This window comes from Physcomitrium patens, chromosome 23, assembly GCF_059467195.1.
Source record: "Physcomitrium patens ecotype Gransden chromosome 23, ASM5946719v1, whole genome shotgun sequence".
Classification (NCBI taxonomy): domain Eukaryota; kingdom Viridiplantae; phylum Streptophyta; class Bryopsida; order Funariales; family Funariaceae; genus Physcomitrium; species Physcomitrium patens.
The window spans coordinates 5,954,306-5,968,033 of record NC_143432.1 but is presented as its reverse complement, the minus strand read 5'-3'; the positions used below and the strand labels follow the sequence as shown (position 1 = coordinate 5,968,033).

The following is a 13,728-nucleotide window of genomic DNA, read 5'->3' as shown; positions in this document are numbered from 1 at the left end:
AACAAATAAAACCTAAATACATTCTTGTGCTACTCAAAAAGAGTACATATTCAATAAAATAATAAAATATTAAAACTAGAATGACTATTGTCAAAGTTAAGAAGATTAAAGATTCTTGAAACAAGACTAAGAAGAAGAAATGCGTAGATAAGAGTGAAAAAAGCTCCATTCTTGCCTCTATGTATACTATCTAATTAGAAACTACATTGTGACATTATATAAGACCTCTAACACTTGTCCAACTTGCAAAACAAGTTTCCTTCATGTATGCCATGGCCAACTCGTATCACAAGTTGCTATCACGTGTGGCACGTGGCTAACTTGGTGGCCAAGTTTCTAATCTATCAATCAACTATATATTGAATGTGATACATTAGAATTCACTCAAAGCTAGTTTTTTCAATAAAATTATTTAATAAATAATTATTTTCATGAATGATCTTTGGATCAATTTGTAGTACTACTTGATTTTTTGAGTCTCATAAGCACACACCATAAATGTTACATAAGAATCTCATTTGTACATAAGTTGACTAATAATTAGTAAAAATGCATTTCTTGACCAAGTAGTTTTATGATGGTATCAAATTGGGATTAATATCCAACTAGTGAGTATTATTCTTAGGAAAAACTTTTTTCTACTTTTATAAATAACAATAAATTTACTTAATGAAGTTTTGCTTTGATAAGAAATCAATGGAATCTTTGATCTTTATTTGAAATAAGAATTATGTCAAGTAAATAATCTTCCATAATCACTATCTGTAAGAGTAATCAATTGAAAGATTTTATAAATTTTAGTTTGTGGAAATTGAAAATAAAGGCATTGTTAAAGAAAGAAAATATGTGAGATTTAATATAGAGAAAGATGATACTAGTATTATTTCTAAATATAATAGATGTATCAACATTTATAATAGAGTAATTTAAAATCTATAAGCTCAAGACTTGGGCCTTAATTATGATGGCAATAAAACATGTTTTTATAGTAACTATCTTAAAAACTAAAGATCTTTTTTATATCTGGCAAGCTATGAAGAATATATATGAAGTTAGAGAGTCATCTCAAATATTACTGTTGACAACTTATCTTTATAACATGCAAATGACAAAGAGGGAATTAATTGAAAAGTATCTATGCAATGCTAAGAATTTAAAGAGCAAACTAGTAGCTATGGATCATAAAGTTGCAGATGAAACTTTGGTACAACTTATTTTGAACAAACTTCCTTCTAGCCAATAGGAACTAATTCAAAGTCTAATCATAAAGAATAAATTGTTTATTTTTGCATTGATTAGTTTAAAATTATTGAATAAATCACATTGCTACAAAATACATAGAAACTATTTGGGAGAAAAAAGGATTGATTATGTAATTTTAATATCATCCAAATCACTTAGAATATCAAACTATTAATTGTGAAAAATTGCATACCTATGCGCATGAGACTACAACACATACAGCCATAGCATTCACTAATGAAGATTATGATTTCAAGCAAGCAACTGAGTATTTCAAAGAGGTCCTTCTTATAGTGATCACCAATTTTTCGTTTTCAATACTTTGTATATGGGTCACCAAATCATTCCATTCAAATTTGTCACAACAAATACACAATGTACAAGGAAGAAAAAAATATCAATCTACTCACTAGTAAATATCATAAAATAATTGATGCACTTAAAGACATAAATATTGAGCTTACAAAAATCTCATATGAAATTGAAAAGAACCAACCATAGTGTGTTAATTTGTGAGCAACAAGACATATAAGAAGTAACAATAAATTTCTAAAATCATATACATCGATAAAATAAGACAATATAATAATGGTAGGAGGTAAAAAATATTGCATAGAAGGACCAAGTAGTATCAAAATTTGTACCAATGACGGAAAAATAAAATTGAATAAGATTCTTTACATGCCTAGTCTTAAGAAAAATTTGATTTCAATAGATTGTTTAGGAAAAATTAAAAAATTAATTGCATTATCTAACCATAACTATTAAATTATGAATAAAAACAATCAATTAATGTTAGCAAGATAGCAAGATCAAAAATATGGCTTGTATAGAATTAACTATGTATTTTTAGCACCAATTGAGAGCACTATGTATACTACCAAAAAATCAACAATAACCTTCATTGATCCAAAACTAGCCAAACTATGACATTGGAGGCTCGGACATCTTAGTTATAACAACCTCCAATACATTTTACACAAAGATATGGTTTAAGATACACCACCAATTACCATCATGAAAACCATATGTGAACCATATTTAGCCATGAAGTAGTACTACAAATGATTTTTGAAGAAATCAACTATTAAGGCAAAAAAAATCTTACAATTACTACATGCCAATCTAGTCAGATCAATAAAAACTCTTTTTTTCAATGGCTCTAAATAATGTACTATCTTTACTAATGATTTTTTACAAAGATCATAGATATTTTTTATTTGTAAAATTCAAAAACATTATAAGTATTTCATTCCTTGAAACAACTTATTGAAAATGAAACTAGACACATAATTAAAGGATTGTAAAATTGGCCATGGTCGAGAGCTTATGTCTCTTGAATTTCAAAAATATTGCAAATCAAATAGCATAAAAAGATAACCAACTCAACTTCATACTCCAGCACAAAATGGTACTGCAGAGAGATGAAATCAAACATTATTCAAACAAATACATTGCATGCTCATAGATTGTAACCTTCTCAACTATTTATGGTGTAATGCTATTAATATTAATTATCCGAAGACTTATTGTTGCCAATTGGAGAGTTATTCTATATGAGAGGTACCAAAGATCTAAACTAGATATGAATTTTTTGAAAGTATTTGATTGTCTTGAATTTATTCATGTACCAAAAATGTGCAAAAATAAATTAAAAAGTAAGTCAAAGAAATGTTTGCTCATAGGCTTTGATAAATATACAAAAGCATACCATTTATTTTATTCTTCAACTTATAAGATTATAATGTCTCAAGATGTAGTGTATGACAAATTAAAGATTGGATATAAATATGTTACAAAAAAAACCGAGGTAATAGAACATGTGACTCCATTATCCAAAAAAAACATTGATCACACTAAAAACTTGAACCATTAATCTAAACAAGCTATATATGATGGTTCAAGTTTTTAGTTTTAGATTAATCATATTTAAAAAACCATCATATATAGCTTATTAGATTAATAATAGCAACTCTCAAATATTAGAAAAAGAGTTATTGATATGTGAAGAAGAATTATCTTCTATCAAAACTTCCTACTACAATGACAATACTAAATTAGGTAACATAACCATTCAAGGAACTAAAGATCATAGAGATTCTATCCAATTTTTTTTGACCCAACTTAGAATCAAGAACCGCAACAATTGTGAAATCTGAAGTCCGCAAATATCCTATCTGAGGCCGCAGGTCTAGCTCAAGATTAAATAATTTCATGACTTTTTTGATAGAATATTATAAACTACATAACTTCAAACATGCTGTTGAATACAAGGATTGGAAAAAAGCTATATATGATGAGATAGAATCTATTACAAAAAATAATATATAGGAAGTTATGAACTTGATAGAGGAAAAGAATGCCATCATTTCAAAATGGATCTTCAAGGTAAAATCAAGAAACAACAGCAAACTAAATAAGTTGAAAGCACAACTAATTGTATGGAAATTTAAACAAACTTACAGAGTGGATCATTTCAACACTTATGCTCCAGTTGTCACACTTTTGAGATAGTTGAGCTTGTATATCTTATAACAAAATTAATACAAAATAATTCTGAGATATGGTTACATGAAGAAAAATATATCAGCAAACTACTTCATAGATTTGATATGATTAATTGTAATCCCAGAAGAATTTTAATGATCTCCAACATATACATACAAGCTGATATGTACTAATCACTATTTGATTAAACAAATTATCAGTCACTAATTAGCAGGCTCTTATATGGTTTGATAATTTCTAAACCTGATATCTTCTTTGCAATAAACACTCAAAGTTGATATACTAAATATCTCCAAGAAGCTCACTTAATTGATGCTAAATAAATTATGCAATACCTCAAGGACATTATAAAGTCTGAAGTTTTCTTTTGGCATAACAATAATTTTATTCTAGTGAGTTATGCAAATGTTGATTATGAAAGAAATATTGATATCAAAAGACAAATTTTTGGTCTTATACACAAGCTTGGTAAATCTTCCATTGAGTGGTCAAATAAAAGATAAACTATTATTGCTCTAAGTACCACCAAGATTGAATATTTGGTGCTTTTTGAAGTGGCAAAGGATATCATTTCCCAAAGACACATGTTATAAGAACTAAAAATCATTGGTGCTAATCTGTCACCTATTCTTAGTGATAATCAGAGTTGTATAAAACTAGTTGATAACCCTGTACTATATTCTTGCACCAAGCACATAGAGATCAAATTCTATTTTATTTGAAAAAGAAGCCTTGTAAGAGACATCATTGTTGATTACTTGCCTACTTCAAAAAAACAAGCTGATATTTTGATCAAATTATTGGATTCATTTATATACTGATGTATGCATGAAGTAATCAACATCATTCTTCAATCTAGAATCCAAGCTAATTTCTCATATACCATTGTACAGATCTACTATCTCTAAAGCTTTTGAATTGATCTCTCTTGAAGTCAATTATGTGAGACTTACACTAATCCCATGATTCACAAATCCCTAGTTGAAACCTTACTTGGACAACAAATAAATTCTAAAGTCTTAACTTAGATCTAGATTTGTTAATTGTTCCTTGACTTCTTATAGTTCTAAAAGGAGCTTCATCTTTAGGATTATCTCTTATTTTATATATATATATATGCTTTCCAATAAATTAAGAATAGAAGTGAAGATACTCATGCAAGCTCAATGCATTGCCACTACAATCATATATAAACTTAGTTTAAATAACTTACACTGCAACAAATATCAATATTACTTAATTGACAAAAAATCCAATAATTGAAGAATGGCAGCAAAAAATACAACTTACAACTTATTTATCTTCAATTTTTTAATACCAACAATCCATAGTTGTCAAATGTAATGAGCTCTAGTGCAAGAGAGTATTAAATGTAGCACACTAGAATTCATTTGAAGCTAGTTACCTTAGTAAAAGTACTTAATAAATAACCATTTTCATGAATGATCTTGAAATCCATAAGTAGTGCTATTAGACTCTTCAAGTCTCACAAGCAATAAAACATAAATTTTACACATGAATCTCATATGTTCATAAGTTGATTAACAATCAATAAAAATGCATCTCTTGACAAAGTATTTTTATCACTATAAACATGTATAAAGTTAAATCTGCATCTATAAAGCTTCTTGGAAACTTCTCCACAAGAAATTATCAAATCTACCTTCTATCTAAGACTTCTTATTTAAGTAATTATGTATATTTGTGATACTCAACAATAAATGACATAGTTAATTTTGAGTAATATCACAAGTATAAACTACTTCTACTTGATAGCAATAGAAAATAAAAAATAAAAAAACCAAATTATTACTAAAAATTAAATAAGTATTTTGATACTTACTTTGATACCACAATATTAAATTCTAGTCTTCCTTAAACATTGTTTGCTTGAAAAAGGCCTTTTGATATTATTAATTAAAGAATATTAAAAAAAAACTATTACTTGCATATATACAAAATAAGTGTCATCAACCACAAAGTAAAAATTTCTACTTCATGAACATTGATAACCTCATTTGCTAAAAAAAATACAAAACAATATGATATATCTAATTAAGTTCTTATGGTAATTGACTATACATAACAAAATATGTCAAAAAATAAAATGAAAATTCTTTATTAATCTTCAAGGATTCAAAAATAAATATGAAAAAAACTAATAAAATATCATACCTAATGTTTAAACAACTTTCTTATCTTATATAATAGGCCTTAAACACCAAAACTTCATAAGAATTTTTTTATTAAAAAAATAATAAATTCTAAATTTAAACAAAGATATCTTAAATCAAGTTAACATAAACCATAGAATCATCAAGTACTAATATATAACATCACTCTTTTGTTAAATAGGATCCTAAATTTTAACAAATAAAAGTACACATATTAGTTACTTATAGTGTATATTTGTACTAAAATGGTTCTAAATAAAAATATTTGATATACTTTTAAAAAAGTGAATAAACATCATGATTTTGTTGACTCAATTCCATCCTGTTCTAATAATTAAGTATATTTTTAAAAAATCTATTATCAAATCATCTACAAAAATTTGTATTTTGAAAATGCAAACTCCCATATGGAAACCTCTCTTACAAAGGCAACTTCTATTGAAAGATAATTTTCACAAGGGCTTCATCAGCCATCTTCAAAGACACCTTTGTCGCACATTCCTTTATGAATTCTCCAATAAAATATATTACTCCATAAGAGGCTGTTTCATTATTTTTTCTTCACCTCCAAAACCTCACATATTCCTTGTTCAACTTTTTCTGAAACTCCACAATCCTTACTCCAAAATTACTCCATTCATCCAAAACTGATTAAATGAGGGATAAATATACATCATTATTTCCTTCCTCAAAGAATTTCAAATAACATTGCATAATCATTCAATAACCTTCAATTATCACTTTCACAGTTCTCGACAAAATCTTACATCCATGGCACCCTACATGTACATTGCATTGCAGAACAAAACATTCACGAAAAAACTAGCGATCACTCCACATGGCACATCTTCTCCAAAATTTCCTTAGCTTCTCTCCTCTGGAAATGTGACCTCTTCTACTCTGATACTCGGTGATACATCTTTTCATGCGTTTCCGTTCCAAACATTGTCACCACATTCGAGCCGACATACAAACACACACACACACACAAACGTGATAACAATCTGTGTCATTTTCAACCCTGTTGCACAATTCCATTACAATATTTACATTCTAGGAAGGCTAAAAGTGCATATTGATCCTCGTCCCTTCTGTTGCCTTCAGCTCAAAATCCCAGATGCTCCCAATCCACGTCTTGATAATTTTGATTTTTCAAAAGTAAAAAATCCTAGATGCTCATCACATATCTTCCAATCTCAGATTCTTATGACTCTATATTCATGATAGTAGATCGTTTTACCAAGATAACATATTTTGTACTATATACAAAATCTATCACAAGTGAAGAAACAACTAAGCTTTTTATTGACAATATCTATCGCTATCATGGATTGCCAAAGGATATTATATTGGATAGGGGGACTCAATTTGTATCAAGATTTTAGAGAATCCTATTCAAGATTCTTAAGGTGGATATAAAACTTTCTTTAGCTTTTCATCCTCAAATTGATGGACAAAGAGAATGGATAAATCAAGTTTTGGAGCAGTATTTGAGATGTATCATCAACTATCATCAAAATGATTGGACAACTCTTTTACCATTGGCAGAGTTTGCATATAATAATTCGATACATTCTTCCACTTAACAAACACCTTTCTTTGTGAATTATGGTTATCATCCACGTCTTGATACTTTTGACTTTTCAAAAGTTGATAATCCTATGGCAAAAGATTTAGCAAATCGCTTGTTAAAGCTACATACAACAATGAAGATACAATTAAAGGAAGCTCAAGAACGATAAAAGATCAACGCGGATGCTTATCGCAAGCCATAATATAACATGGGTTAGAAGATATGGGTAAGAAGATATAGTTACTTTGTCTTAATATCAAGACTACTCGTCTTTGTGATAAATTAGATTATCGTAGACTAGGACCTTTTCCTATTTGTGAACAAATCAATCTTGTTGCCTATCGATTACATCTATCGGAGTCTATGAAGATCCACTATATATTTCATGTGTCTCTTCTGGAGCCGTATAAGACAGTGAATATCTTCGAAAGAAGTCAAATGCCACTTCCTCCTATAGAAGTGGATAATAACCAAGAGTTTGAGGTGGAAGAAGTCTTAGACTCAAGGTGGTGCCAAAATAGGTTGGAATATCTTATTCATTGGTACAGATATGATATTAGTGAACGCACATGAGAGCCATCAAAGAATCTTACAAATGCAACAAAGAAAGTTGAAGTCTTTCATCAATGACATCCATCAAAATCAAGATCAAGAATAGTAAACCTTTGCTATAAAAGAAACAAGACCAAAGGAAAATAAAATTCTACCTTCTATCTTTCATTGTAGCTTTTGTGTATTTGTGATGAGATGGAGCACCAACAATCAACAGATTCAACTCAAGAACTTTTATTTGCGGACTTACTGGATGAGACATTGCGATTGTCACAACCTTTAAGACGACAAAATCAAGATGAAGATCCTCAAGAATGACATATCTTTCCTTAAATAGATGACGAGATGCAACGTGTTTGGTATCACAATCTTAGAAGAGACTCCCAATGTTTAGTGATTTTATTAGAGGCACGAACAAGTCTTGATAGTACTCCAAATATTTTATTTGAAGGAAGTTATGAAGGCTTCAAAAATGATCAAATAACAGGGTGGTCTTCTCGCCTTAGTATGAGATACCATAGATGGTTGAGAGGACCTATCAACCATCTTCGAAGAGAGCAAAGATCGAAGTATGTGGCAAATATAATTTGCCACATCTTGGACTTCCTCAACATATGAAGACCGCTCCTCGTGGAACTCGTCCCTAGAAGGGGGGGGGGGTAATGTCACAGGTATATATATTTACGTCAATAGTTACTTATATGATTAAGTAGAAATAGGTAAATATAGAATAATTTCATAAAATTTTCTAGACAAGCTTCCTAGAAGCTTTATAGATGCGATTTTGACTTTAAATGTGTTTGTAGGTTAGAAACTTGGCCAAAAAGCTAACCATATATTTGTAGCTTGTGGAACAAGTTATCTCTATATAATAGCTTGTGGAACAAGCCAACTACGTTGCACATACAAAGATAACTTGCCTTGCAAGATAAGACATGTGGCTAGCAAAGTCAACACATGTTGGAGGTCCTATTGGACATCGCCATGTAGCTCTTAGTTAGATAGTATATATGGAGGCAAGAGTGAAGCCTTCTTTAATCTTGTCAACACCTTTCAAGTCTTAGTCTTGTTTCAAGACTTTCTAATCTTCTTGTTTTTGGCAATAGCCATTCTAGTTAATATTACATCATTTTTTGAGAGACTTTCTAGGTCTCTTCACTGATAGAAGATTATATTGAAGATTCTCTTTCTTTGAGATTCATGTCCTTGACACTCAAATCCTAAGAAAAAAAAACTTTATGTTTTTAAAATAGACTTAAAGTTAGCTCTCTAATTCCAATTGTCAATCTCCAAATGCTCCTATATTTTGTCCTAAGCAGCCATTTTAGTAGCTAGAGGTTTGATTTCGATCTTATTCCATAAACACTCAACCCTCAAGTACCAATCCAATCTATACGAGTGGCTTCTTAGTCTGATCCTACTTTCAACTTAATCTTAGTATCAATGATATTAATTATTTGCCTCTTTTACCTTATTTTTATTAATTAATAGATTTTTTAATGTAATAAAAGAGTTTTTATAATCTTAAAGGTAAAATTATTAATTAACCTTAAATGTATCAGCTATTACGATAAAAAAATAAACTAAAAAGATTTTATAAAAGCCATATTTAAATGTCTTGAATTATTATTGAATCAAGATGATTAGATACTAATTTAAAATTTTATTTTTGATTATATTTTTATCATATAGATGTATTATTATACGACAACATATTGATAGCTTGTGGAATAAGTTAACTATGTAGCACACATATAAAAAACTTCTTTTGCAAATTAAAACATGTGTCGAATAAAATTAGAATGTGTTGGAGGTCCTATAGAATAATGCCATATAGCACTTAATTAGATAGTATATATAAAGATAAGAGTAAAGCCTTCTTCACTCTTATCAATATCTTTCTAGTATTTAGACTTGTTTCAAGACTTTTAGTCTTCTTGTCTTTGGCAATAGCCAATCCAGTTTAATATCTTTGAGTGATTTCTTAGTCTTTTTAAGTGACATAAGAGTATATTGAGGATTTCTTTCTTTGAGATTCATATCTTTAATACTTGGTGGTATTAATACAAACTATGGATGTTCAAATAGTTTGTTTGCGAATTCACAAAAACCATATACAATTCTAACTGAGAAAAAAATATTCTCTATACTTGAGAAATTTATACAATTTAAAACTGAGGTACTGAGCTTATTACCATTGGCAGTTGAATCTTACCATGTAGACTTAACTCCTTATGTTGACTTAGGTACAAAGTACTTTTGAATATGATTGATCTTTGAAAAGATACATTCTTTTAAATTAAAAGCAAAAGTTTATAAATAAAGCTTTTCGGAACCAACTGGCTAATCTCTAAAAAACGTGGTAGACATATTGACAACTTTCATATTTGCTTTCACTATATAAGTCTTAGAAACACATTTTTCTAGACTTGCTTGTAGCTTATACACTTCTTCATTATAATGCAGCATATTCTCCTATGGTATTTATTTGATAGAACTCAAATATCCCAAAAGAGACATTTAACTTTTTTTTAACTGATATTCCCTCACAAAAGCTTCTTTCAATTCAGGCCAATTTAACTTAACAGGTTTTAGTTGTCTTTTGTACCACCTTCCAACTGCTTAATGTAAGAATTATGAAAAAAGTAACGACCAACATTTTTCATCATCATCTTAACTTGCCTTACAAGTTCGTTTGTACTCTCCCAAGTATGCTTTGAAATTCTTATGATCTTCTCTGCAATACAATATTCCATTGCAGAACAAAACATTCACGAAAAAACTAGCGATCACTCGAGATGGCACATCTTCTCCGGAATTTCCTTAGCTTCTCTCCCCTGGAAATGTGACCTCTTCCACTCTGATACTCGGTGATACATCTTTTCATGCGTTTCCGTTCCAAACATTGTCACCACATTCGAGCCGACACACAAACACACACACACACACACAGACGTGATAACAATCTGTGTCATTTTCAACCCTGTTGCTCAATTCCATTACAACATTTACATTCTTACAAGGCTGAAAGCGCACATTGACCCTCGTCCCTTCTGTCGCCTTCAGCTCAAAATCCCAGATGCTCCCAATCCGAAGCCTCGGTTTCAGCTTCAGTTCCGGCTCCGGTTCCGCTAAATATACACTCTCACATCTTCACTCACTCCTAGCAATGTACAAGGGGACCGCGTCGTCTTCGACGTCGGTCATAATTTACAAGTTCAGGGAGCTGTGGATGAATCCAAGTAGGGGCCCCTTCAGGTAGATGTTCTCCGTCACCAGCAGAGCCACCAACCCGATCATCGCTGCTCGCCCGTTCCATCTCTCATTCTGCGCGTTGAACGGGCCGTTCTCGCGGCTGTCTGGAGACTCCTTGTTGTACATCGGGATCAACGTGGCGCCGATCACAATTGGCGCCACGAACAGGAACCAAATCAGGCCCCGCCCTTCCGTCACCTGCTCCCACACGCTTTGCCCGGTCAGGATCTCGGCAACGAAGGCCCACGTGATGCCCAACATGGCCAGCCGGCTGTTGATGGTCTCGGGTGCGGGTCCGTCGAACTTCATCATGCTCTCGGTGCTGGTGTTGCCGTCTTCCGGACGACGCTCGCTTTCGGGGCGGTAGAACTTCTCCACAGGCGACCCCTCGAAAATGCGGAGGGGGTCGTCCTTCTTCTCTGGCTCACGCTTCGTTCCGGGCTGCGCAACACAATTCATTGCCACAACACTCAGTCGTCCGCATGGAAACGCGAAACTCAACCCATTGGTTCCCAACAACCTGTTCAACAAGCAAGGTCACGCCCGTTCGGCCTACGCCAATCGTCTCGCACAAAGCGGCTGGCCTCATGAACTCGAGCTGTGACGTCCCTTCTCTCAACAATCCAACATCCGTCCACCCGCGACCAAGACCTCAGAACACCGCACGAGGCGAATGTGATGCTCACCAGAGGAGTCTCCTGCTTGGCACGCACAACCAAGCTTCGCCGCCCAAGCTGAGAGTTGAACCTCGGAGCTCCGAGCAATGAACCACTCGCCCTGCTCTTCAGTCCCGCACGTCCCAACGACGGGAGTCCAGCCACCGTCTGCACGCAACTCGTGCTCAACAAGCTCGAGGCCGCCATCTCTGCGAGTCACTTGGCGATGCTCCGACCAGGCTATCCGTGGAAGTAAGTGCAGATGAAAACTCTGAAACAGCTTCAATCGGAATCACAATCAAAATTCAGCAAGTCTGTAAGGGCGATTGTCCAACTTGATGAGTGATGCTCGATGCTTGCAATGTGCAGCAGGAGAGAGGTTTTATGAGCGGAGAAGAGCCGAGGAAGGGGTGGAGGTGGCGGGGAGCATTGGGCGCCATGTGGGGGCGTGGCGACGGCAACAGCTGATGGCATCGTCTCCGTCGGATTCCAATGGTCTTCACGGAGGAGGGAGAGATCCAAACCCCCCGCTGCCACGGTGGCGGGAAGGTGGTTTCATGGCCCCTTCCGATGCCGAATGAGGGTGCGCCACATCATTCATCCCTGGCTTTGTGGACAGCCAGCGATGCAATTCCACGTGGGATGGACGATTGTGTGAAGAGACGATCCTGTTCTTTGCGAACTGGATGTGTGTGTGAACATGTGCAGCGAGTGAGTGTTGGTGTGTGGGAGAGTGTTGCTGAATGGGTGGAAGGTCTTACGACATGAATGAATCAGGAGATAGATCAGCGATACAACCTTAGTATTAGTATTGTAGAATGTGTGCAAGTAAACTATTATGCACTGATCCTTTTAATATCTGATACCTTCCATCTTTATTCATGTTTGCACAAATGGCTTCTTCAAGGTCATCACAGTGCTTGCTTGCTGGTCTAATTTTAGTGTGTTGTTTTACCGTTGCTGTGTAGCAATCTCCAAAAGTAGTATGACATGTGCATTACTATAGATTGTGTAGCACTATTCTTGCACACACACTTTTACATGAAACTAAGTGTGTTCTTATTGTTAATGAATTGATTATTTTGAAGTAGTTAGAATGTGAACTAGTAAACACTTTTACATGAAACTAAGTGTGTTCTTATTGTTAATGAATTGATTATTTTGAAGTAGTTAGAATGTGAACTAGTAAACACTTTTACATGAAACTAAGTGTGTTCTTATTGTTAATGAATTGATTATTTTGAAGTAGTTAGAATGTGAACTAGTAAACACTTTTACATGAAACTAAGTGTGTTCTTATTGTTAATGAATTGATTATTTTGAAGTAGTTAGAATGTGAACTAGTAAACACTTTTACATGAAACTAAGTGTGTTCTTATTGTTAATGAATTGATTATTTTGAAGTAGTTAGAATGTGAACTAGTAAACACTTTTACATGAAACTAAGTGTGTTCTTATTGTTAATGAATTGATTATTTTGAAGTAGTTAGAATGTGAACTAGTAAACACTTTTACATGAAACTAAGTGTGTTCTTATTGTTAATGAATTGATTATTTTGAAGTAGTTAGAATGTGAACTAGTAAACACTTTTACATGAAACTAAGTGTGTTCTTATTGTTAATGAATTGATTATTTTGAAGTAGTTAGAATGTGAACTAGTAAATACTTTTACATGAAATTAAATGTGTTCTTATTGTTAATGAATTGATTATTTTGAAGTAGTTAGAATGTGAACTAGTAAACACTTTTACATGAAACTAAGTGTGT

The 13,728-nt window shown here is 32.7% G+C and overlaps 1 protein-coding gene across 1 annotated transcript; it reads right to left on the bottom strand.

Moving 5' to 3' along the window:
• Nucleotides 1–11,020: 11,020 nt before the first annotated feature.
• On the bottom strand, nt 11,021–12,302 carry LOC112275737 (low molecular mass early light-inducible protein HV90, chloroplastic). Its single transcript, XM_024506348.3, has 2 exons — nt 11,991–12,302; nt 11,021–11,745 (listed from the first exon to the last, which is right to left on the bottom strand). The coding sequence occupies exons 1-2, from the start codon at nt 12,165–12,167 to the stop codon at nt 11,260–11,262; spliced, it is 663 nt and encodes a 220-aa protein (XP_024362116.1). The 5' UTR covers nt 12,168–12,302; the 3' UTR covers nt 11,021–11,259.
• Between the last annotated feature and the right edge of the window lie 1,426 nt (nt 12,303–13,728).

What these genes read in the sequence shown, in the direction of transcription:
- LOC112275737 (XM_024506348.3), bottom strand. Translation starts at nt 12,167, where the DNA reads ATGGCGGCCTCGAGCTTGTTGAGCACGAGTTGCGTGCAGACGGTGGCT. An exon ending in CCAAGCAGGAGACTCCTCTG is followed by an intron (nt 11,746 to 11,990) that starts GTGAGCATCACA and finishes TGTGTTGCGCAG; the next exon opens with CCCGGAACGAAGCGTGAGCC.